General features: G+C 36.0%; 1 protein-coding gene and 1 pseudogene across 6 annotated transcripts in view; one reads left to right on the plus strand and one right to left on the minus strand.

Annotated features, from left to right (window-relative positions):
* Positions 1-635: 635 nt before the first annotated feature.
* The window catches only part of PALS2 (protein associated with LIN7 2, MAGUK p55 family member), a 147613-nt gene continuing 124535 nt past the window's right edge, over positions 636-23713 (minus strand). For all 6 annotated transcript variants that reach the window (XM_006162403.3, XM_006162404.3, XM_027765928.1 and 3 more), the window contains 3 exons: positions 7672-7874; positions 6478-6606; positions 636-867 (listed from right to left, as the gene is read on the minus strand). In XM_006162403.3, coding sequence (XP_006162465.1) covers positions 691-867; positions 6478-6606; positions 7672-7874 — 509 coding nt within the window. In that variant the 3' untranslated portion in view covers positions 636-690. The remainder of the gene's footprint in view (positions 868-6477; positions 6607-7671; positions 7875-23713) is intronic.
* LOC102472223 (signal recognition particle 14 kDa protein-like) lies at positions 18533-19232 on the plus strand (annotated as a pseudogene).

The following is a 23713-nucleotide window of genomic DNA, read 5'->3' on the forward strand; positions in this document are numbered from 1 at the left end:
TCATAAAGAGAGTGCAAAGTATTGCTCTTCATTTTTTCACTAAAGACAGAAATGAAAGGGGGAAAACTAATATATTGGTACCAATTAGAATGGATAGCCATACATTTCCGAAATAATGAACACATGTGGTGTTGAACTGACTTTTGATGCCAGACTTAAGGAGTAGTAAACTAGCTGTAGCACTGATGTTAGAATTCTGCTGCTGTAAGAAGTTTAATGAAGAAGGAAGGTCAATAACTACTATTTTCTTCTAATAAGAATAGCTGACCCTTCAATAGTTAAATACTGAATTAAATGAGAGCCTTACAAAACGATTTCAAGTATTCATTATCACAGTGAAAATGTGAGGCCAATGTTAGAGTGAGTGATTTGGAAATTCCTTTGATGAAAAGGCAAGGATACTAAATCAAAACAAATATAAATGCTTCAACGCATTTCTTTATGTGATATGAATAGAAAGAGTATCCATAAAAAGTTAGAAAAATTAAGATAAATTATATATTAGTACACCTTCCCAACCACATTTCATATAAAAATTCAGAATAGTGTACTGTTATTTTAATCTACACAATAAAAATGCCTGGACTTGGCAGATATCTTCTATCTGTACATGTATTTTCTCAGTAGAAGGCTTATTTGTTGTAGTCACTTTTTAAAAGTTTTATTTCAATTGTTAATCTTATTGAATCATCAGTAAACCCAGCTGATTGGGACCCACTGTGGCTCCATTCTCAGTTTCTCTATGGCAGTTTGTAGTTTCTCAAAGGCTTTGTCTAGATTGTCATTTATGATGATCAAATCAAAATAGTGGTTGTATGCTCTCTGAATCCGGGCACTTTCATCCACTGTTTTCTTCAAGTCAGAGTCCTGTTGAGTTTTAAAAGAAAACGTTGGTATTACGATACATATTTATTTGCTCAAACTTCAACTAAAAGTGAACATAAGAAATAAGTAGGTTGAATTTTTGTTTATACTAGTTATGGTATTAATCTTCAAAATGTAATCTATAGAGTGATAAAAAACACATTGCCAACTTTTTATATCCTAGTCTTTTCATCTGCTTTCATGTTTGCATTTATGAGTAATTTGCATATTCTGTTTCACTGATATTAGGCCAAGATTACTAATTTTTTTTTCTAAGTTTGTTTATTATTATTTAATTTGTTGTAGGGGGAGAGAGACAGAGAAAGTGAGAAAGCAAGCTGCCAGGTCTAGGACTCAAACCATAGTCTGTCATAAGGGAGTTCAGTGCCGAAACCACCACACCATCTACAAGATTCCTAATTAAAAGAATGCTAACAATAATCTTTAGGTGGGGACCAGCAGTTAGTGTAATGGCTATGTCGCTGGACTCCCACGTAGTCGACCGCAGTTCACGTCCCAGACCCGGTGGCTTAAAACTCATGCCAGGTGTGTGTGCGTGCGTGCCCAAGATCCCGAGAGGAGAATGGAGGAGAAGGGATTGCGGTGTGACCATCCCCCCGGGGGGTGATTTCTCGCTTTCTGTCTCTCTGTCTCTCTCTGTCTGGCGAGCGCATGCGCCCTATAGCAAAAACCTCTCAAAAACAAAAACAAAAACAATAATCTTTAGGTGAATATAAGGTAATCAAAAAACCATTGCAGGCAACTGCTTTCTAGTTCTACTATATCTTAGCTTTTGAAAGATTGTTATCTCACAACTTGGGTAAATCCTGGAGCATAAACTGCAGTCACTGTTAAGCTTAAAGACAATTTAGCTGGCCATCTCTAAGAAAGTCAGAAAATCTTAGAAGTGTATTATGAAGACTAATTTTATATGTTGCCCATCTCCCACCAACACACACACACACATACACACACATACACATTTTTGTCCCAATATTGTCTGAATTTCATTTTCTTTTTAATGAGAAAGTGAGTGAGCACGTGTCAGCTGGTGAAAGAGAGAGAAAGGTGTTTTTGACAGCGTTAGCCTCCTTTCAAGCTCGGTTACAGGCCCAAACGACTATATGTGGCCTCTTCAGGTTAGTTTGACCTTCCTTGTGGCCCCAGCCTCATGCGGCATCACCCTAATGCTTGTGCCACCATGTGTTGGCCTGCTCACATTTTATAAAGTAGTTGTTAGTTCTGAAATGATGTGGGAGCATTCAAGTAATGGGTTCCACATGGGCAAGTAAAGTTTTACATAAAAGAATGACTTTTAAAAAATAGCACTATGTAGGTTACAAATGTATATCGGGTTGCTATTACAGAGTCTACTATATTTCAGAATTGCTTGAGATAACAATGAATAAGACAGACAAGGGCTCCTACCCTTTAGTGGAGGAGACGGAAAAAGGGCAAATAAGCCTTAACAATTTCAAGTTATTTTACGTATATAAGAGAAACAAACAAGACACTAAGAATTTTAAGAGATATACTTTCAGTAGAGTTATTGGAAAACACTGAGTAAATGACATTTAAGATGAGAACTAAAGGAAGATAAGGAGGTTGTCATGTGTATAGGGGAAGGAAGAACATTTCAAGTAGAGGAAATAGCAATACAAAATCTAGGAGGGAAATGACCCTGTTCCATTTAACACAGTGAGAAAACCAGAATGGACAGAGGATGACAGCAGTAGTAGTAGGAGGTAGGTCATGGAGGATCCAGAAGGGACGGAAAGACTTCTAGTGGGGAGGTGACACGACATGAGTGGAAGCAGGAAAACCAATGGCAGAAATCCAGGTCAGAAGAAAGGGTTGCCTGATTATGATGGTGGCAGAGGAAACAGAAATGATACCAAACTGAACACTTATTTTGGTGATAAAAATCATCAGGATTAGCTGATGGGCTGGATATGAAGAAAGGAAAATGAAGAGGGATAACTCTCAGATTTCTAGCTGTCGAAGATGCAGAGTTGAGGGGTGAGGGTGGGGAGGGTAGGATATTTTGGAGAAGAAAAATGCTCTACTGTGTATATGGTACATTTAAGATGCCTTTGAGACATCCAAGTGAATATGTAAAGTACATAGCTGGTTACACAAGTCAGAACTGAGGTCCAGGCTAGCTATCCAGCATAATTCATTAGCATAACAATGGTATGTATTAGGTTGTCAGAAAAATTATGGCATATTTTCCTATGTTTTTCTATGCAAACATATGTCATGACTTTCCTGACAACCCAATAAATGATTTTGATGGGGAGACCTAAGGGAACAACACGTAGAGAAAGAAGTGTGTTCATAACTAGGCCCAAGGAACTCTAATATTTATGTTTTAGTTAATACTTTCACTAAAATTTCTAAGTAAGTTTGAAACAATAAAAATGGATATGTAAACACAGCACCATTCAACCTGAAAGTAATTCTTACCTAATATAGTCATTAGCAAGCTGATTTGTTTAAAAAAAAAAAAAAGAAAAGAAAAAGGAATAAAGAATTCCTCTTTATGGCCAACGAATGATTTCTAGAACACACTGCTAAGTGAAAGATACAGGCAGACTATCACATATGGTAAGTGACCTCTTACGTAGGACATGGGGAAGGAGGGTGCACATATACACTTAAACTAAAATATAAACAGAGGAAAGGGCTAGCTGTGGGTAGGAGGCAGCAGAGTGGAGAAGACAGGGAAAAGTTAAAGATGACTTTAAAATGTATGTTGGAAATAGGAAAGCATTGTATAGAATTATATGACAGAAGTAAATTCAACAGGAACGAAAGAGCAATCTCTAAAAGTTAAAGCAAAATAAGCAAACCCATGTTTCAAGTTGGTGGCTTAACTGTAAAGGAACAACTTATTTCAATGAGTTTAAAATGAATGATATAATATCTAGTAGGATGTATCCTAAGAACAATTAGATAAAAGCATAAAACTTAAAACATTTCAATAATGATACTGTTAATATCAACATTCTTATTTAGAAATTATAGATCTATGGCCCAGCTGCTCTGTAGTGCTGGAGTCAGGGTGACTACTGTTTGGAGCCAGCGTTGACCTGAAACATGCTGTAGGCGTGCCCATGATCCTAGCTGGCTAGAAGGTTGAGCAGGGGGTGGATTGTGGTATGATGAGACTCTTGTCAAATGTTCTTGTTCCTCTCTTTCAATAAAAATAAACATTTTTAAAAAAAAATTGTGTGTGTGTATACATAATTTGTATACATATATATGTATATATATATACACACACACACACACACACACACATATATATAAAAGAGATTATGTTAATATTATCAAGAACCAAGATTTTTGTTTTTAAGAGAGATTTTTGCTTTAGAGCACATCTTCTCGCCAGAGAGACAGAAAGTGAGACATCAACCTCCAGAGCAGATAGCTATGTCACAATCCCTTCTCCTCTGTTCTCCTCTCAGGATCTCGGGCACACATACATGCACACCCAGCATGAGTTTTAAGTCACTGGGACTGGGACTTGAACTGTGGTCAACTACATGGGAGTCCAGCAACATAGCCATTACGCCATCTGCTGGTCCCAAAAATCAAGACTTTTAACACAAGAGAGAAAAATGCAAATATAAAGTCAGAGAAGTAAAAAAAAAAAAAGTTGAATTGGAACTATCAAATTGAATTCGTGAGGAACTATGTTTTCAAAAAAAAAAAAAAAAAAAAAGAGAAATGCATTTCTTATCCACTGGCCCTTGAAAAGGCCTAGGTATATTGTCTCTCTGAGTTGGATACACAACCTTAGTGCCTAGACTATCAGGGCTTTAAGATGGCTCGCTCTAGGAAATGTGTAACAATAACCTGGAACAACTTGTCATATCACAAAGTAAAGAATTTTTAAAGACTACTGGGGTTGTGTTAAAAAAGACCCAGAAGCCAAGCTGAATAGGCTCCTAATAGCTGAGGACAGCACAGTTTAAACATCAAAAAGAAAGAACGAAGTGTACAGAAAGGAAGTACTACAAATGTCTCTAAAACACAGCGATATGATGCTATATACTAAGTGAGATACACCCTAAAAATAAAAAGAACTGAGTGGTGAGAAGAGGGGATCTAGTCACAGTGCCACACTGCTGACTTCAGTGTTATCACTTACTCTCACACTGCTGGGTTTGTACCTGGGAGAAAGCAAATGAACAATTACATGATCTCCTAATTCTAACATTTCCAGTATATTTGCAAATTGGGATCAATACAACAGAAAGAAATGAGACATCAAAAAGTAAAAACTCTATAAACTTGAATTTGAGAAAGAGCAGCAGGCATTTATATTTTCTTTCAAACACACAAACATAAAAATATATATCCTAGCTCTGTCTACATAGGTACAAACAATAATTGATCCCATAACAACAGGGCATTCTTGGTATTATGGTCTTAACATATGATTTACCCTAAACAGGACCAATGCATCTTGGAAAAATGTCTTGTTGCTGGCCTAATAGGAAACATACAAAATGAAGCTAGAACATCTGTCATCCCAAATAGCAAGGAAACTATCTAACACTGTCCAATGCATGGAAAAATGTCTCAAGGGTCAATCAAGATAAGCTCTTATTGGTCAAAGATGGGATAGTTTGAGCAGTAATAAAAATAATAACAATAATAATAGCAATAATAGTAACTACAATAAAGTAGAGCATATCAAATAAGTATGAACCCACGTGCTCAAAAAACTATGTAATTTAGTCACATGTTTCTTCTGGAGGCTGAGGGACCAAAGTCACTATTCTGAAATCTGACTCATAAAGGGACTGTATCAAGCCTGCATGCTGTCTTTCCTGTATGAAATATCTCTTTGTGTAATCAACTGTTGATGAAAAAATGAAAATTCTTTTTTCACCTCTTTGTATATCTTAACTTTTCCATAGGTGAAAAAGGAGAAAGGGAGAAAAAGAAAACATGTAACAAACTAAATCTCAGAACACCTAGCTCAACCAGTAATAACCATAGGTCTTGGGTCCCAGTTACCTTATTTGTAAAATGAAGGGGTGGGATTAATATGTATATTTTAATATTTGCCCATTTTATATTACAAAGAAATACTGTTTTAAAATAAAATGAACAAAGATTTTTTAAGTAAAAGCAACACTGTTCCAAATCACCTGCATCTAGTAAGTGAATTTCTATTCTATTGTATAATACCTTATAGAGGATGGTTGTTTCAGAAGTATGATTGGGGGAACCAGGAGTTAGCGTAATAGCTATGTCGCTGAATTCCCACGTAGTCGACCGCAGTTTGAGTCCCGAACCTGATGGCTTAAACTCACACTGGGTGCGTGTGTGTGCGTGCCCAAGATCCCAAGAGGAAAATGAAGAGTAGGGATTGCAGCGTGGCCATCCCCTCGGAGGGGGTGATTTCTGGCTTTCTGTCTCTCTGGCGAGCGCACGTGCCCTATAGCAAAAACCTCTCAAGAAAAAAAAAAAAAAAAAAAACCCCCCAAAAAAAAAAAAAAAAAAAAAAAAGTATGATTAGGTGGAATTGAACATACTCAAAAGAAGAGAGAAAACGTAGGAGAAAAACTATGCTGAAAAGTAACAAGAAATGCTCACCGTCAAAAGCTTGGTAGTGATTCCTGCATCCACTACAGCCTTATGCATGGCACGTAATGTCTCTAGCTCTGGAGCAGCAATAAATACCACATAGGGCATGAACTCGGATGTCCGCAACACCTTCAGTGCCTGCATAGGAGAGAAATTGTAAACCAACAGTATTAGACCTTGAATTATGCTACCCTATAGTGTAAACTGAAGTCTAGCAACCCTCTTCCTAAGGATTAAAGACATAATTGAATATCTGTCCCCTTTCTGCCCTTCTACTCCTTATAGTACTTTCCTGAAATAGTGAACCATTAATTTTGTTCTGACTTCAATCTTATTCTTCTTTGTGTTTCTTGAACAGAGTAAAGTATAAAACTTAAATGATGAAAAAAATCATCATTCTATGTTAATATTGAAAAAGTACATAACCTTGATGAATTATAGAATGGTTAAATAAATGAATATACATCACTACCAGGAAATACTAAGTAGCAACTATAAAGAATAAAAAGTATCTATAGTAACTCACACGAAAAGGTCTTCAAGAAATACTGTTTAATTAAAAAAAAAAAAGAACTTAAGAATTTGTAAAGAAGTTCTCCACTTATGTAAGAAGAAACAACAACAAAAGTAGAAAATTCATAACATTACATATATTTGTATTTAAGGTATACTAAAATGACTAGAAAGATATATACCGAACTTTCAAAAATGTTTATGTTCCAATAGAGAAATGAGGTTGGGCTGAGTGTAGTAGGGTAGGAAGGGGTAGGTGAGAGACATGGAATGAGAATGAATGTTTTCTGTGTATGCCTGTGTGTGTGTGTCTATTTGTATGTATCAGGTGGCAAGGAAAGTGCTTTCAATTTTTATTCTTTATATTTCAGTCTTGAGTTTAAAATGAATTTCCTAACACATCTATTTATATATTAGTTGAGTAAATAAATAAATACTAAATTTCTACCTCTGATCAAATCTCATGTTTTTAATTTGCTATCCAAGTCTCTGTGGCATGATTGATCAGAGATTTAACTTGCGAGATACATATTAAGATTCTCTATCTTCAAAAGGTAATAGAGGGAAAAGGCAACCTTCGTACCCTGAAAAAACAAACTAACAAATACCTCTTCCTCCTGCACACATAAAAACTATGATGGAAATGTAAACAAACAAACAAATGAACACAGTGGAGTCCACGCAGCTTACCTGTGGGTTGACATCCAAAATGCAAGTCCGTCCAGTTTGGACAACTTCAAGGATAGAATCAATCTTGGTTCCATAGAGATTTCCTTCATATTCTCCATGTTCCAAATACTTTCCAGCTTTAATATCTGCTTCCATTTCAGATCGTGACACAAACTTATATGCCTGACCATCTTTTTCATCTTCCCTTGGTTTTCGTGAAGTAACTAAGTAAAATAAGGTTGAGAATTACAAAATTGCAGCGTATAAAAAAACATGCTAAAATACAGGATAGCTTAATGTATTTCCATTTAGGAGAAAGGTCAGCTTATCTGTGGCCAAATCTGACCTGCTTCCTATTTTTATAAATAATATCTGATAAAGTTACATCCATGCATTTATGTATTGTGTGTAGTTTTATTTTTCTCCGTTAAAATGGTGAAAAAGTTGTGACAGACTGCCTGGCCTACAAAGCCTAAAATATTTACTACATGACCCTTGAGTAGAAAATGTTTTCTGAACCCTAATTTAGAAGAATACTTCAGGGACCAGCAGTTAGCGTAATGGCTATGTTGTTGGACTCCCATGTAGTTGACTGCAGCCCGGAACCGATGGCTTAAACTCACGCCAGGCGTGTGTGCGTGCATGTCCAAGATCCCGAGAGGAGAATGGAGGAGAAGGGATTGTGGCATGGCCATCCCCCCTGGGGGGTGATTTCTTGTTTTCTATTTCTCTGTCTTTCTGGTGAGCACACGTGCTTTCTTTTTTTTTTGGGGGGCACACGTGCTTTAAAGCAAAAAAACCTCTAAAAAGGGGAGGAAAAAAAAAAAAAAAGAGGCAAACTTTAAGAGGCACACCCTAATATAAAATCTGTACCCAGAAAATAAGAGCTATTTATTTAATTTTATTTGTTACTATTTTTTAAATTTGATGAGAGACAGACAGAAAGTAAAAAAGCAAGCTGCTAGGTTCAAGACTCTAACCATAGTCACCCACGTGGGAGTCCAGCTCCTTCACCACCACGCCACCTGCCGGCCCTGAAAAAACACTTAAAAAAATCATTTTGAAACTGAAATATACTCATCTAGAAGCAGAGTCCTAAATTAAGTCCTTAATTATGGTGAGGCATATTATAAGTAAATACTTTTTCCAAATGACCAGCACTCCCCTTTCTCCCTCAGAAACCTACTGGGTCATCGGAAAATTCATGACAACATTTTTGGATAGAAAAATACATCTTGACTTTTACGATAAGCCAATATTATATTCTTTCTTCCCATTTTAACATTTCTTGAATACCCAGAAGGTGAGTAAAGTTCACCTATTCTAGTTAGTATTGGTTTTCTGAAGTATAATTTTATTCACAAGTTATCTATCCTTTATATCACCTCAACACCAAACTATTCTTTCAGTTTCCTACTTACCGATATACTCAAACACTAATTATTCTAGTTTAGACTTCAGTGGTGGAGATGGTTACTTCATTATTACTGTGGTCGATTACCTACCTCCTCTACTCTGACCTGACATATTCTTTCTGAGAGAATGAGAGTGACTAAATGGCCTAATTTAAAATGTAGAAGTACCAATCTTTTTGTCTGCTATTTTAGAGCTTTGAATACTTTCAGAACACACAACTCCTTTGCAACTTGGTCTGGACTTTCTCATCTTTCAAACTACTGCATGGTGTAGTCTCTGAAACCTTTGACTAACACTAGCTGTGAAGGAGAGAAGTAATTTTTGTGTATTAAATTTGGGTTTAATTACCATGGATCAGATATAAAAGTACCCTACTTCTTTCTACTAAGTATTTATAAATGTAGAATACCTGACCAAATCATTAAGAACATGAAATTCAAATTAGAAAGTCATGCTAATGAAAAGTTGATGGTGTTTTGACTATTTGTAATAAGCATAAAACAACAAGAAATTTTTATAAGAACAAAAATAAAATCACTCTAGGGATTAGCAGTTGGTGTAATGGCTATGTCGCTGGACTCCCATGTAGTTGACTGCAGTTTGAGTCTCAGACCCAGCAGCTTAAACTCATGCCGGGTGTGTGTGTGTGCATGCCCAAGATCTCGAGAGGAGAATGGAGGAGAAGGGATTGTGGCGCAGCCATCCCCCAGGGGGTGATATCTTGCTTTCTGTCTCTCTGTCTCTCTCTGTGTTTTTGGTGAGCACACATGTTCTACAGCAAAAACCCCTCAAAAATAAAATAAAATCACTCTAAACTCAAGCTCAAAAATATATAGCTCTAATTCATCAATGAGATGGCTGTGTATAAGAGTCCCTTTGTTACTGTTTCTTGTCTCAGCCTTGAGGGTGGTCATATCAAACCATTGAGGAAAGAGAACATTTACAAAGTAGCTTCAGCACCAGCATTTGGCATGGTGGTTAAGGCATCGAACTCCCACATGACTGACTTTGGTTAAAGAGTTTCAGATTTGGTGTCTTGGCAATCAGGCTGAGTGCATTTCATGTGTGTGTACTCCAAATCCTGAGGGGATAATGAAGGATGAGGGTTTGTAGCCTGTTCACCCCTTCTTCGGGATGATTTCTCATTTTCCCTCTCTCTGTCTCTGTCTGTCTTTTTCTGGTGAGCATACATGCCCCATGGGAGAAAAAAAGAATCTTAAAAAACAAAACAAAACAAAACACCCAAGCAAATAAAAAATAGCTTCAAGAATCTTCAAGATGCTGTAGTGGGGGCCAGTTGGTGGTGTGGATGAGGTGGCTGGACTCCACATGGCTGACTACACAGTTGGGTGTCTGGGACCAGGTAGCCTGAAAAACACATCACCTACATGTGTGAGCTCAAAATCTCAGTAGAGACAAGATTGTGGCCATCCCCAAGGAGGGTGCTTTCTTACTTTCCTTCTTACTGTCTTTCTCCAGGGAGTGCATGTGCCCTTTAGCAAAGTTATTAAAGAAACAAAACAAAACAAAAAAGCCATGTTGGCTTTTTATATTTAAAATTGTGTGATCTATAAAGTTTCTAAAATTATTCACCAAAGGTGGTATGATAAAACTTCTAAAGCAATTCTGAACTCCCCAAACAGATACATACTAGGACTTGGCTCAGTATCTATGAACAGAATTTTGGAGAGTACTTTTTGGGGGAAGCCTTACAGTTAAGCCATATATGGGAATGTATTACTGCTTGAAACAAATGTATATATGCACAAATATTACCCCATCTGCACCTCCCAACATGTGGAGAAAATCTCAATTCTTAGTGAAATGTTCTTTCATTTATAAGTGAATTTTAACTACAATTCCATTTTCTACTGAAAATTAAAAAAATAAATCCATATTCCCATATATTTAAACCTCCTTTCCCTTTCTGGGAACAGAGAAATTGGAACAGGTTACTTTGACTACAACTGATTCTTAGGTTTACCTGCTGGGCAACTAAACAATAATTTCTGGGAATGGATTTTTATACTTTTGTGGTTTACAAACAAAATTTAAAATTTTTTTCAGTCTTCAAATATTAAGGAAACAATAAGAAAAAAGGTAGCATTTCATCTGTTAACTAAGCTCAAGATGTCAATGTTAAAGAGAAAACAAGATTCATAAGGTAGCTTATTCCTCTGGAATAACAATATTTTTATTTTAGGATCATTTTTTGAATATAGAAAGAAAATTTTAAAAAAACTTAGTAAGACCCCAGCATTTACCTCTCTTTCTTCTAATATTTGCCCACCTATGCCACACGACAATGTGTAGCTCAATGCTGTGTATCAGAAATTAGGCAAACTTGTTCAACATAATCAGTGTTTCTTTTTGCACTGATCCTGAGGCTTAAAAAAGTTAGGTGCTACATAAATGTGCATAACTTAAAGAATGGTAAAATATATCTACATTATATAAGGAGGTGAGGGTTGACTTGATGTACAGATATACAGGTATCTTCCTATATGAAAATTCAGATTTGAATCTTTACGCAAAATAAAGGCCTTTTCAAAGGTATAAAAATATACTTTCCTGGAAATTATTGAGTTGTCAGAAAAGTCATGACATATTTCTCCTATGCAAAAATGCATCATGACTTTTCCGACAATCCAATAGTTGGGCATTAAGAAATTGAGACCTTGAAACATTTTTATAAACCCTCTGATGCAATAATTTTATGTATTCACACTTTATCATCACTTTATTGTAAAAAAAAACAAAACAAAAACCTCCTCTAAACTCATATAAATGAACAATAGCAGTATCGTTAAAGAAAGTGTAGCACACGTAAGTGCTGGAATGTTATGACGCTATTAAGATTAATTTTTAAAGTTTTTTGTATAAAATATATATAACATAAAAGTTATCATTTTAACCAATTTTTTAATGATCCTCCTTGCCTCAGCCTCGAGTAACTGATCTTATAGACATGTGCCACCATGCCTGGCTTCATTTTAACCATTTTTAAGGAAACAATGCAGTGGCATTAAGTACATTGACACTTGTGCAATTATTGGCACTATCTTTTCCAGAACTTCTTCTATCTTCCCAAATTGAAGCTATAGACAATCAAATCTCCATTAAGCCCTCCTTTAGACCTTGACACGACAATGTGTAGCTCAATGCTGTGTATCAGAAATTAGGCAAACTTGTTCAACATAATCAGTGTTTCTTTTTGCACTGATCCTGAGGCTTAAAAAAGTTAGGTGCTACATAAATGTGCATAACTTAAAGAATGGTAAAATATATCTACATTATATAAGGAGGTGAGGGTTGACTTGATGTACAGATATACAGGTATCTTCCTATATGAAAATTCAGATTTGAATCTTTACGCAAAATAAAGGCCTTTTCAAAGGTATAAAAATATACTTTCCTGGAAATTATTGAGTTGTCAGAAAAGTCATGACATATTTCTCCTATGCAAAAATGCATCATGACTTTTCCGACAATCCAATAGTTGGGCATTAAGAAATTGAGACCTTGAAACATTTTTATAAACCCTCTGATGCAATAATTTTATGTATTCACACTTTATCATCACTTTATTGTAAAAAAAAACAAAACAAAAACCTCCTCTAAACTCATATAAATGAACAATAGCAGTATCGTTAAAGAAAGTGTAGCACACGTAAGTGCTGGAATGTTATGACGCTATTAAGATTAATTTTTAAAGTTTTTTGTATAAAATATATATAACATAAAAGTTATCATTTTAACCAATTTTTTAATGATCCTCCTTGCCTCAGCCTCGAGTAACTGATCTTATAGACATGTGCCACCATGCCTGGCTTCATTTTAACCATTTTTAAGGAAACAATGCAGTGGCATTAAGTACATTGACACTTGTGCAATTATTGGCACTATCTTTTCCAGAACTTCTTCTATCTTCCCAAATTGAAGCTATAGACAATCAAATCTCCATTAAGCCCTCCTTTAGACCTTGGTAACCATTACTTTACCTTGTAGTTCTACAATTTTGATCTATTCTAGACATCTTATATAAGTGAAATCATACTGTATCTGTCTTTTTGTATCTTTCTGGTTTATTTCACTCAGCATGCTTTCAAGGTTCATTTATGTTGACTTATGTAGCAGAATTTCATTCTTTTTTTAAGGCTGAATATACTATTATTGTATGTACACCTCACATTTGTGTCCTTTTATCTGTCCATGGACACCTGGGTTTCTACCTCTTTACTAGTGTAAACAATACTGCCATGAATACTAGTGTACATATATCTGTTTGAATCATAGTGTTCAATCCTCTTAGCCATGTATCTAGAAACTGAATTGCTAATCATATAGTAATTCTACATTTAGTTTTTTAATAAACCATTATACTTTTTTTTTTTTTTAGAGAGAGGTTTTTGCTATAGGGCCTGTGTGCTCACCAGAAAGACAGAGAGAAATCAACCCCCAGGGGGGTTGGCCATGCCGCACTCCTTTCTTCTCCATTCTACTCTCAGGATCTTGGGCACGCACGCACATGCACCTGGCGTGAGTTCAAGCCATTGGGTCCAGGACTCGAACTGCAGCTGGCCACATGGGAGTTTAGCAACATAGCTATTACGCTAACTGCTGGTCCCCCATTATACTGTTTTTCACAATGGGTAAACTATTTTATAGCCTCACCAGTAATGCACAAGGGTTCCAATATTTCCATATCTTTGCCAACATTGGTTATTATTGTTTCTCGATATAATAGCCATCCTAACAGGTATGAGGTAGCTGTCATTGTGATTTGGATTTATATTTCCAAATGATTAATGATGTTGTATATCTTTTCATGTGCTCATTAATCATTTTTATATATTTTTGGAGAAATATCTATTCAAATCCTTGGTTTGCCTTTGGATTGGGTTGTTTTATTTGTTGTTTTTGAGTTGTATGGTTAATGTTTACACAGACATTTTACTGACTTGTGAGAAAAAGTTCATGATGTTCACTTATTCATGTATCAAATATTTACTGGGTATATATACTATGTGCCAGACCCTGCTGTATGTGCTAGCTGTAGAAGTGCAGAAGACGGTCAAGTTCTCTGTTCTTATGCGACATATTGTTGAACACAGAGATAGGTGAGTATTCGAATAACAAATGAGAATTTAAGTGCTGGGGCCAGCAGGTGGCATGGTAGCTATGATGCTGGACCCCCCACATGGACAATTTGTGGTTTAAGTTCCAGACCTGGTGTTTTGCTTTCTCACTTTCCTCTCTTTGCACATGCTGTGCGGCAAATTAAGAAATAATAATAAATAAAATTAAGTGAATAATTTTTTAAAAAAGAAATTAAGTGCTAAAACAAAACCAGTAGGTATTGGAGAGGCTACTTAAAGTTGAATGGTACATGAATGCCCCTGAGAAGACAAAAACTGAATATAAAGTAAAATTTAAACGTGCAGATCTGGGAAGCAGAGTATTCCAAACAGGAGGAATAACGAAGCACGAATGATAGGCCTGAAGGTTTGACAAAAAGAAAGAGTGGATAAAAGTACACCAATTTTATATAAACAAGTGATTATAACTATGTAATGACAAATTCTATATTTAGAAGATATTGTAATTGTTTTATTCTTATAAACAGAATGCTAAATGAGACTTTTAACCGTAGACTCAGAATTTTACTCAAATCCCAAGTAGCTGCTGGCATGACAAGAAAACATAGTCTCCTCTTTCAACAGTTTATCAAATAGTAGCCAACCTGGTCCTGAGATCATCTCTCTATCTACCTTTATCTTACGCATAGTTAAAAAAAGTCACTGAGGTAATGAGTCCTAGGTCCAAGGGGAATGCTTTGTTTTCTTCTTACTCCATAGTAAAATTATTCTTCCTGAAGAATTCCAAAGGTCCATAGTCATCATGTAATAATGCAGTGGCTTGTACTTGAGTTTCCCTTGGGCTCATATATGTATGTATATATGTATGTATATGTGTGTGTGTATCTAGAATATAGTCTGCCTGTTCTGAAGGCTATCTTCGAAGAAAAGTAGTATGAGGCGGGAACCAGCAGTTAGCGTAATGGCTATGTCGCTGGACTCCCACGTAGTCGACCATGGTTCGTGTCCCAGACCCGGTGGCTTAAAATTCACGCCGGGCGCGTGTGTGTGCGTGCCCAAGATCCCGAGAGGAGAATGGAGGAGAAGGGATTGCGGCGTGACCATCCCCCCTGGGGGGTGATTTCTCGCTTTCTGCCTCTCTCTTTGTCTGTCTGGCGAGCGCACGTGCTCTATAGCGAAAACCTCCCACACCTGGTATATATGGAAAAATGCCCCCCCCCAAAAAAAAAAAAAAAAAAAGGCAGTATGAGGGGTAGGAAACCAAGCATAAAGAAAATATGAAGTATGGGATAGAGGCTTCAGGTGAGGTTCCAAGGGGACTGCTGGAGATAGTAATTCCCTTGCCAGAGAATTCTATAGTATCAAAATTTCCATGAAGTTTTCAAAGAACCTATAAGTAGGCCTCATTGAAGACAGTATATCTGGACATAATATTTGACAAAAAGATTTCAATGGGAAAGATGTTACACTATAGCACTTTATCTCCTTCCTTTTAATCCCCACTTCTCCTTTTTTTTTAAGTAACCTGAGTGGCAGAGGAAGATATTAAGTAATAAACTATTCTCTACCCATTACAATACAGGTCCTGAGCCATGGCTCAGCTCTGAGGGAGAAAGAAACTGCTAAGTGGAAGCAAGATTGAAGTTTTAAAAGCCACTACCCTTCCCTCCCCCCTTTTAATAAATACCTTAACACAGGGCCAGCAAGTGGCATGGTGGTTAAGGCACTGTACTCCCACAGGGTCGACCACAGTTTGAGTACTGGACCTGGCGGCTTGCTTTTTCTTTCTCCCTCTCTCTCTGGTCAAATTAAAAAAAATATAATGAAAATAAAAATAATTCCTTAACAAAGTAAATACTTTAAGAAACTGATATAGTTATAATAACTGAAAGTTACTAGGAAAATTACAGAATCTTCCAGGGAATTGAAGGAAAAGGGAGAGGCACTGTACTCCCACAGGGTCGACCACAGTTTGAGTACTGGACCTGGCGGCTTGCTTTTTCTTTCTCCCTCTCTCTCTGGTCAAATTAAAAAAAATATAATGAAAATAAAAATAATTCCTTAACAAAGTAAATACTTTAAGAAACTGATATAGTTATAATAACTGAAAGTTACTAGGAAAATTACAGAATCTTCCAGGGAATTGAAGGAAAAGGGAGAAAAATCTGACAGATGATGTCTAAAGTCAGTGGCTGGATAAAAATTGAGCTCTTTCCTGTTTGTCCACCAAAGAGTTTAACCATCTGACGAACCAGTTAATTATTAGTTGGCGGAAATAACTTAGTCAATGGACACTGGAAAATAAAGTTTATTTCTGTGTGCAAAATGGTGAGGAAGATTATGTTGGAGTAATAGTTGTTTCCCCAAGTTAAGGAAAAGACTTTACATTAATGAATCGATAGATGCTAAAACCACGGAGTGAAAATTTATTGAGGAAATTTAGCTTCAAAGCAGTTTTGTACAAATCATTTATTAATTGCAAGTGAAAAGAAAATGACCTCTTTCAGTGGAGAAATCTAACAGATATCACACTTAAATCAACAATCAAAGTTAAAACCATCAATAATGGGACAAATTGACAAGATGTAGCTCCTGCTATGTTAGAGAAGAATAAAACATGATTTATATCTTTCTAAAAAGGCATCATTTAAACCTAACCAAGAAGAAGAAAATAGGAAAATCCATATTGAGGGACATTTACCTTATCAGTAATTATATTATATAGACAAAAGGCTCTAATTAAAAGACAAAGATCGGCAGAATGGATTTAAAAAAATGGTCCAACATAAACAAAGATACTTTAGACTTAAAGATGCAAATAGGTTAAAAGTAAAAGAAAAGATATACCTTGCAAATACTAAACCAAAGAGAGCTGAAATGACTGCTCACATTAAATAAAACACATGTGAAGATAAAAAATATTACCAGAGACAAGGAAGAACATTTAATTATAAAAGGGGCAATCCATGAAGAAGATAAAACAATTATAAACATACAAGTACCTAATAACACAACCTCAAAATATATGATGCAAAATCTAACAATTGAAGAAATAGGCAAGTTGGCAATAATAGCTGAAGACTTCAATAACCCACTTTCTTGCCTTTTTTTTTTCTTATTGCCAGAGGGTATGTGAGCTTACCAGAAACAGAGAGAGCAAAAAAAAAGAAAGAGGGAGGGAGAAAGCATCCCCCAATGGGAAGTGGCCACACTGTAGTGCTTTCTCCTTCACCTCTCCATTTTATCAATTTTGGGCATGCATGCACACACATTTGGCATGTTTTTTCATCTTCTCATTCTGCAGATATCTATTATAAATGTGTGCCTGGCTCCACACCAGACACTGGGAATACAATGGTGGACAGATAGGGGCTGCCCTTATAGTGTAAAGTGTAAGCTACAAGGGACCTACTCTATTTAGTTTATTATCCTCCCCTTGAACAGAGAAAACTCCAGACAAGAAACTGGATGGATGGTGTGCATTTTTTGATTTGGAGAACACAGAAAAAGGAACAGGAGACAAAGTGAAAAATAAAAATGGAGATGCACAACAGTTATATCTATAGGTAAAAATGAAAGAAAAAAGTCTGGCTTTAAATTAGGTGGTGATCCTTCACCTTAAACAGTGATCTACTAATTCTGAGAAAGTGTCCACAGATCATCCTTCAGACTATAAATTTAACCTCTTAAAGGGACAAGGCATGAAGGATTAGACTGTCCTGTGCAGATGACAAATATCCCAAGTGTGAGTTCCAAACTACTGTGTTTTACAAGCCATCAGGTTCAGGATTTAAATCGCAGTCAGCCAGGTAGAATCTGGCCCCCTTAACTACTAGACTATGGGCCAACCACAATACCCCACAGTAAAAAAAGTAGAAGGTCAAAGAGGAAATAGAAGACTTGAATTTCATTATAAACCAACTAGCTCTAACAGAAATCCATACACCATTTCACTTAGTAGCAGAATATACATTCTTCCCAAGTATACATGAAGCATTCTCCAGGTAGACCATAAAACAACTCTCAATAAATTTAAAAGGGAAAAAAAAATTACACAATGTTCTGTGATCACAATGGAATAAAATCATTAATTACAAAAGAAATTTAGAAATAAAAATAAATACAGAAATTAAAAAAAAAACACATTTCCTAAATAACCAATGAGTCAAATAAAAAATCACAATTAGAAATATTTTTAAGGCCAGCCTACGACATGGCAATTAAGGCAGCTAGATCCCACATCGCCAACAGGGCAGTTCAAGCCCCAGACCTGGTGGCTTTAGAAACACGCTGAGAGTGTATGTGTGCATACATGCCCAGAATCCCAAAAGGAGAGAGAAATGGAGAAGGGACTATGGCATGACCACTTCTCATGGAGGGGTGCTTTCTTACTTCCCTTACCCCTGTTTCTCTGGGCAGTCCATGTCTGGTAAAATTAAAAAAGAAAAAGAAGAAAGAAAGGAAAGAAGCTACTTTGAGATTAGAGATGGTGTTGCTGGAAAGCCAACGGTTACTGACAGAGCTGACAAGGATCTTCCAGAGGGCTGTTTGTTGAGCAGCATGTTTATCACCTTGAAGAAATATGATGATTGAATTAGACCCATTCCAAGGTTCGTTCTATGGAGGGCTTTGAGCCCTTACATAACATGTGAGAGTTACTGATGAGAAGATGAAGATGAGCACTGTAGTGAGCTTCAAAGAAGTGAATAAATGTCAGAGGGTTTATTCAAACCTATCGAGAGCTAACAGGGATGGGCTAGAAAAGAGGGATGAAGAGAGCAAAAGCAATGAAGAGCACTAAACATCCTGTTTCCACCAACTACTTGCTAATTCTTTGATTTTACTTTTAGCTAAAAGACTGTTTCTGGGTCCTCCATGGTAACTGTTATCATGTGAAATTATGGTTATTCTAGAGAGAAGAAAGCCTGCAACAAGAAAGTTCTGAAACAGAAGCCAGTTGATTTTAGATCCGGCTAATTAGTTTGTGTCACATGGTTGTACATTCTTGGATTATAGTTTAAAAGTCTCTGTAGTCATCTATGTGGAGAGAAATGTATCATTAAAACTGCCTATCAAAAAAAAAAAGGGAAAAAAATAGAAAAGAAATAAGAGGAAAAATAAAGTATTTCAAGAAGAACAAAAACAACTACAGCATACCTAAAATTACAGGATTCAAGTAAGATAGTGCATATAGGGAAATTTATAGCTGTAAATGCTTACATTATAAAAAGGAAATCATGCATTAATAACCTAATATTCCACCAAAAGAAATTGGAAAAAGAGCAAATTAAGTCTAAAGCACAAGTAGAAAGAACATAAGATTATATTCAAGATTATAACTGAGATTAATAAAGAACAGGAATATAATATTAAAATATCAACAAAAGCAAAATTTAGTTCTTTGAAGAGATCAATAATACTGACTTTAGATAGATTAACCAGGAAAAATAAGAAAAACTCAAATTACTAAAAACTAGAATGAAAGTAGAAAAATTATCAAGTACCCTGAAAATATTTTGAAGGTGGTTAAAAAGAAATGGAAAATCTGAGTAGACCTACAGCAAATAAAGAGATTATTGGGAAAAGTCATATCTTATTTTTCTATGTTTTTCAATGCAAAATGTGTTATGATTTTTCAGATGACCCAATAGTTTCATAGATAAATACTATTAAACATTAAAGAAAGTACAATACTCACAAACTCTTCCAAAAAACTAGAGGAGGAAGTAATACTTTTCAACTCATTCTATAAATCTCATATTATTATACAAAACTAGACATCTTTAATTATTATTATTATTCCTTTATACATTCAATCACTATACATTATTTAGTTTGTAAAGAGAATTTACCCAACATAAAATACATGTCAGACCAGTCCAGTTTAGAACACTATACGCATTATCATCAACAGGTAATAAACCATTTCTGTCTCCCACGAATGTCTTACTTCTCTATTTTTTTCTCCCTTATTTTTTTCCCTACACTCTTCCCCTATCCCACCCTCCTTCCACACTGTCTCCAGTGTCTATAAGGATTTTTAATACTATTATGTCCTTCAATCTTTCAGACTCTATCGTAGAGTGCGGACAGTCAGTATATGTTACGTGAAGACATACAGTGTCTTTCTTTCATAGCCTGACTGGCTTCCCTCAGCAATAAATCTTTCATATTTGCCCACTTTCTATCAAATGCCATTGTGTTTTTTTTTTTTTTTTTTTTTTTCCTGAATAGTATTTCATGGAGTATATGTGCCATACTTTTTCAATCCTTCATCTGTTTTTGAACATTTGGGTTCGTTCCATGTTTAAGCAATTGTGAATAATGCTGCAATAAACATAATTGTGCAATCACTTTTCCAACTGAGCACTCTCCTGTCCTTTGAGTAGATACCCAGGAGTGGAACTGCTAGATCATATGGTAGTTCTATTTATAGGTCTTTGAGGAACCTCGATATTGTTTTCCACCATGGCTGGACCAATTTACATTTCCACCAACAGTACAGGAGAGTTATATTTTTACCACAACCCTATCAACACTTTATCATTTTTTGTATTTTTAATCTTCACATTCTGACAGAGGTTAGGTAGCATTTCATTGCGGTTTTAATCATCCCTCTCTTATGAGGGATATTAAGCATTTCCTCATATGATTTTTAGCTGTTCCTGTTTTCCTTAGAGAGTTTTTTGTTTAGCTTGTTTTCCTATCTTTTAATTGGGTTAATCTTTTTTTTTTTTTTTTTTTTTTTGGGTAAGCTGCTTGAGTTCCCTGTATATTCTGGTTATCAGTCTCTTATCTGAGGCATAGTTTACATAAATATTCTCTCATTCCAAGGGTGGTCAATTCATATTAATCACTGTCTCTTTTCTTTCCAGAAACTTCTTAATCTGATGTAATCCTACTTGTCTATTTTTGTTATTATTGTCTGTGCTTTGAGGGGGTCCTATTAAAGAAGTCTTTGCCTAGCTCAGTGTGTCCCAGAGTTTCCTCAATGTTTTCCATCAGTAGTTTTATAGTTTGTGGTCTTAGGTTTAGATCTTTGATTCATTTTGAGTTGATTTTTGTTAATGGTGAAAGATGGGGGTCCAGTTTCATCTTTCTGCAGGTGGATCTCCAGTTATCCCAGCACTATTTGCTAAAGAGGTTTTCCTTTTTCCACTGGGTTGACTGATATTCTTTGTCAAAAGTCAGTTGGCTGTATGTTTTGGGGTTTATTTCTGGGGTCTCTATCCTGTTCCATTGGTCCATCTGTCTGTTCTTGTGCATTGTTCCATCTGTCTGGTCTTCTGCCAATACCATCCTGTTTGATTATCACAACAACTTCATAATATATTTTGGGGTCAGGGAGTGAGACGCTGCTAACTCCACTCTTCTTGAGCAAGATGACATTGGCAATGTGGGCTCTTTTATAATTCCAAACAAATTCTTTTTCTTTTGGAGAGGATTTTGTTACAGGGCATATGTGCTTACCAGAGAGACAGAGACAGACAGAGAGACAGAAGGTGAGAAATCACCCCCTGGGGGAATGGCCACGCTGCAATCCCTTCTCCTCCATTCTCCTCTTGGAATCTTGGGCATGCACACACATGCACCCGCCATGAGTTTAAGCCACCGGGTCCGGGACTCAAACCGCAGTCGACTACATGGGAGTCCAGCAACATAGCCATTACGCCAACTGCTGGTCCCAATTCCAGACAAATTCTATGATTGTCTTTTCTAGATCTGTGAAGAATGTCTCTGGTAATTTCATTGGAATTGCATTAAATATATAGATTAATTTGGGTAGAATTGCCTTGATTATATTAGTTCTTCCAATTCAGGAACGTGAGATGTTCTACTTTTTTGTGTCATTTTCAGTATCTTTTTAAAGATGTTCATAGTTTTCCTTGTAAAGGTCTTTGACTTCCTTGGTTAGGTTTATCCCTTGGTATCTTTTTTTTTTTTTTTGGAGAAGTTTTTTGCTATAGGGCGCGTGTGCTCGCCAGACAGACAGAGAGAGACATAGAGATAGAAAGCGAGAAATCAACCCCCAGGGGGGATGGACACGCCGCAATCCCTTCTCCTCCATTCTCCTCTCGGGATCTTGGGCATGCACGCACACGTGCCCGGCGTGAGTTTTTAGCCACCGGGTCCGGGACGCGAAGCGTGGTTGACTACGTGGGAGTCCAGCAACATAACCATTACGCCAACTGCTGGTTCCCTATCCCTTGGTATCTTACACTTTTCATAACTATGGTAAAAGGGATTATTTTCTTCATTTCTACCTCAGTCAACTTGTTCATATATAAAAATGCTATTGATTTTTGGATGTTTATTTTTGTGTTCTGCCACTTTACTGTATTTATTTATTACTTTGAACAGTGTTTTCATGGATATGTTTGGATCTTCTATGTATACCATCATGCCATCTGGAAATAAAGATATTTTCAACTCTTCTTTCTTTATTTGAATGCCTTTTATACTATTCTCTTTTCTGATTGCATTGGTTAAGACTTCCAGCACTACACTGAAAGAAAGTGGAGAATGTGGGCAGCCTTGTCTAGTATAACTTTTCAGTATAATGTTAGCTATAGGTTTTTCATATATGGCTTTTACTGTGGTGAGAAATGTCCATTATATGCCAATTTTGCTAAGAGTCTTAGTCATGAAGGAATGCTGTATTTTGTCAAATGCTTTTTCTGCATTGATTGAAATGATCATATAGTTTTATCTTTCTTTCTGATAATTTGGTGTATTACATATATGATTTTCTATATGTTGAACCACCCTTGTATCCTTGGAATAAAGCCTACCTGGTTATGATGAATAATCATTTTTATATGTTTTTGGATACAATTTGCAAGTATCTTGAGAATTTTTACAACTATATTAATCAGAGATATTAGTCTGTAGTTTTCCTTTTTCATCATGTCTTTATCTGTTTTGGGAATGAGGATGATGAAGACTTCATAAAATGAATTTGGGAGGATTCCTTTTTTTTTAAATATATGTTTAGAAATAGTTTGAGTAGAATGAGGTTAACGCTTCTTTAAAAGTTTTGTAGAATTTAGAAGCTTTCTCTGTTGGGAGTTTATTTATTACTGGTTCAATCTCATTGCTTGTTGTGGGTCTATTCAGGCTTTCCGTGTTCTCCTGATTCAAACCTGGTATAATACGTGTCCAGGAATTTGTCCTTCTCAACCAGGTTCTCTCTTTTGTTGGTGTAGAGTTGCTCATAGTATCCTCTAGTGACATTTTGTACTTCTATTGTATCTGTTGTAATACTGCCTAATTTATTGTGAATTTGGTGTATCTGGCTCCTTTCTCTCTTCTTCTTAATCAGTCTTGTTTATCTTTTCAAAGAATGAGCTTTTGTCTTCATTTACTTTCTGTATAGTTTATTTTCTATTTCATTTATTTCTGCTTGAATTTCTATTACTTCTTTCTCCTGGCCTTTTTTTGGATTTGTTTTGTTTTGTTTTTCCATTTCCCTGAGGCATGATGTTATGTTGTCTATTTGCCATCTTTCCATCTTTTTTTAATGCACACTAATTGCTATGGGTTTCCCT

Source organism: Tupaia chinensis, unplaced genomic scaffold (genome assembly GCF_000334495.1).
Source record: "Tupaia chinensis unplaced genomic scaffold, TupChi_1.0 Scaffold139943_1, whole genome shotgun sequence".
NCBI lineage: Eukaryota > Metazoa > Chordata > Mammalia > Scandentia > Tupaiidae > Tupaia > Tupaia belangeri.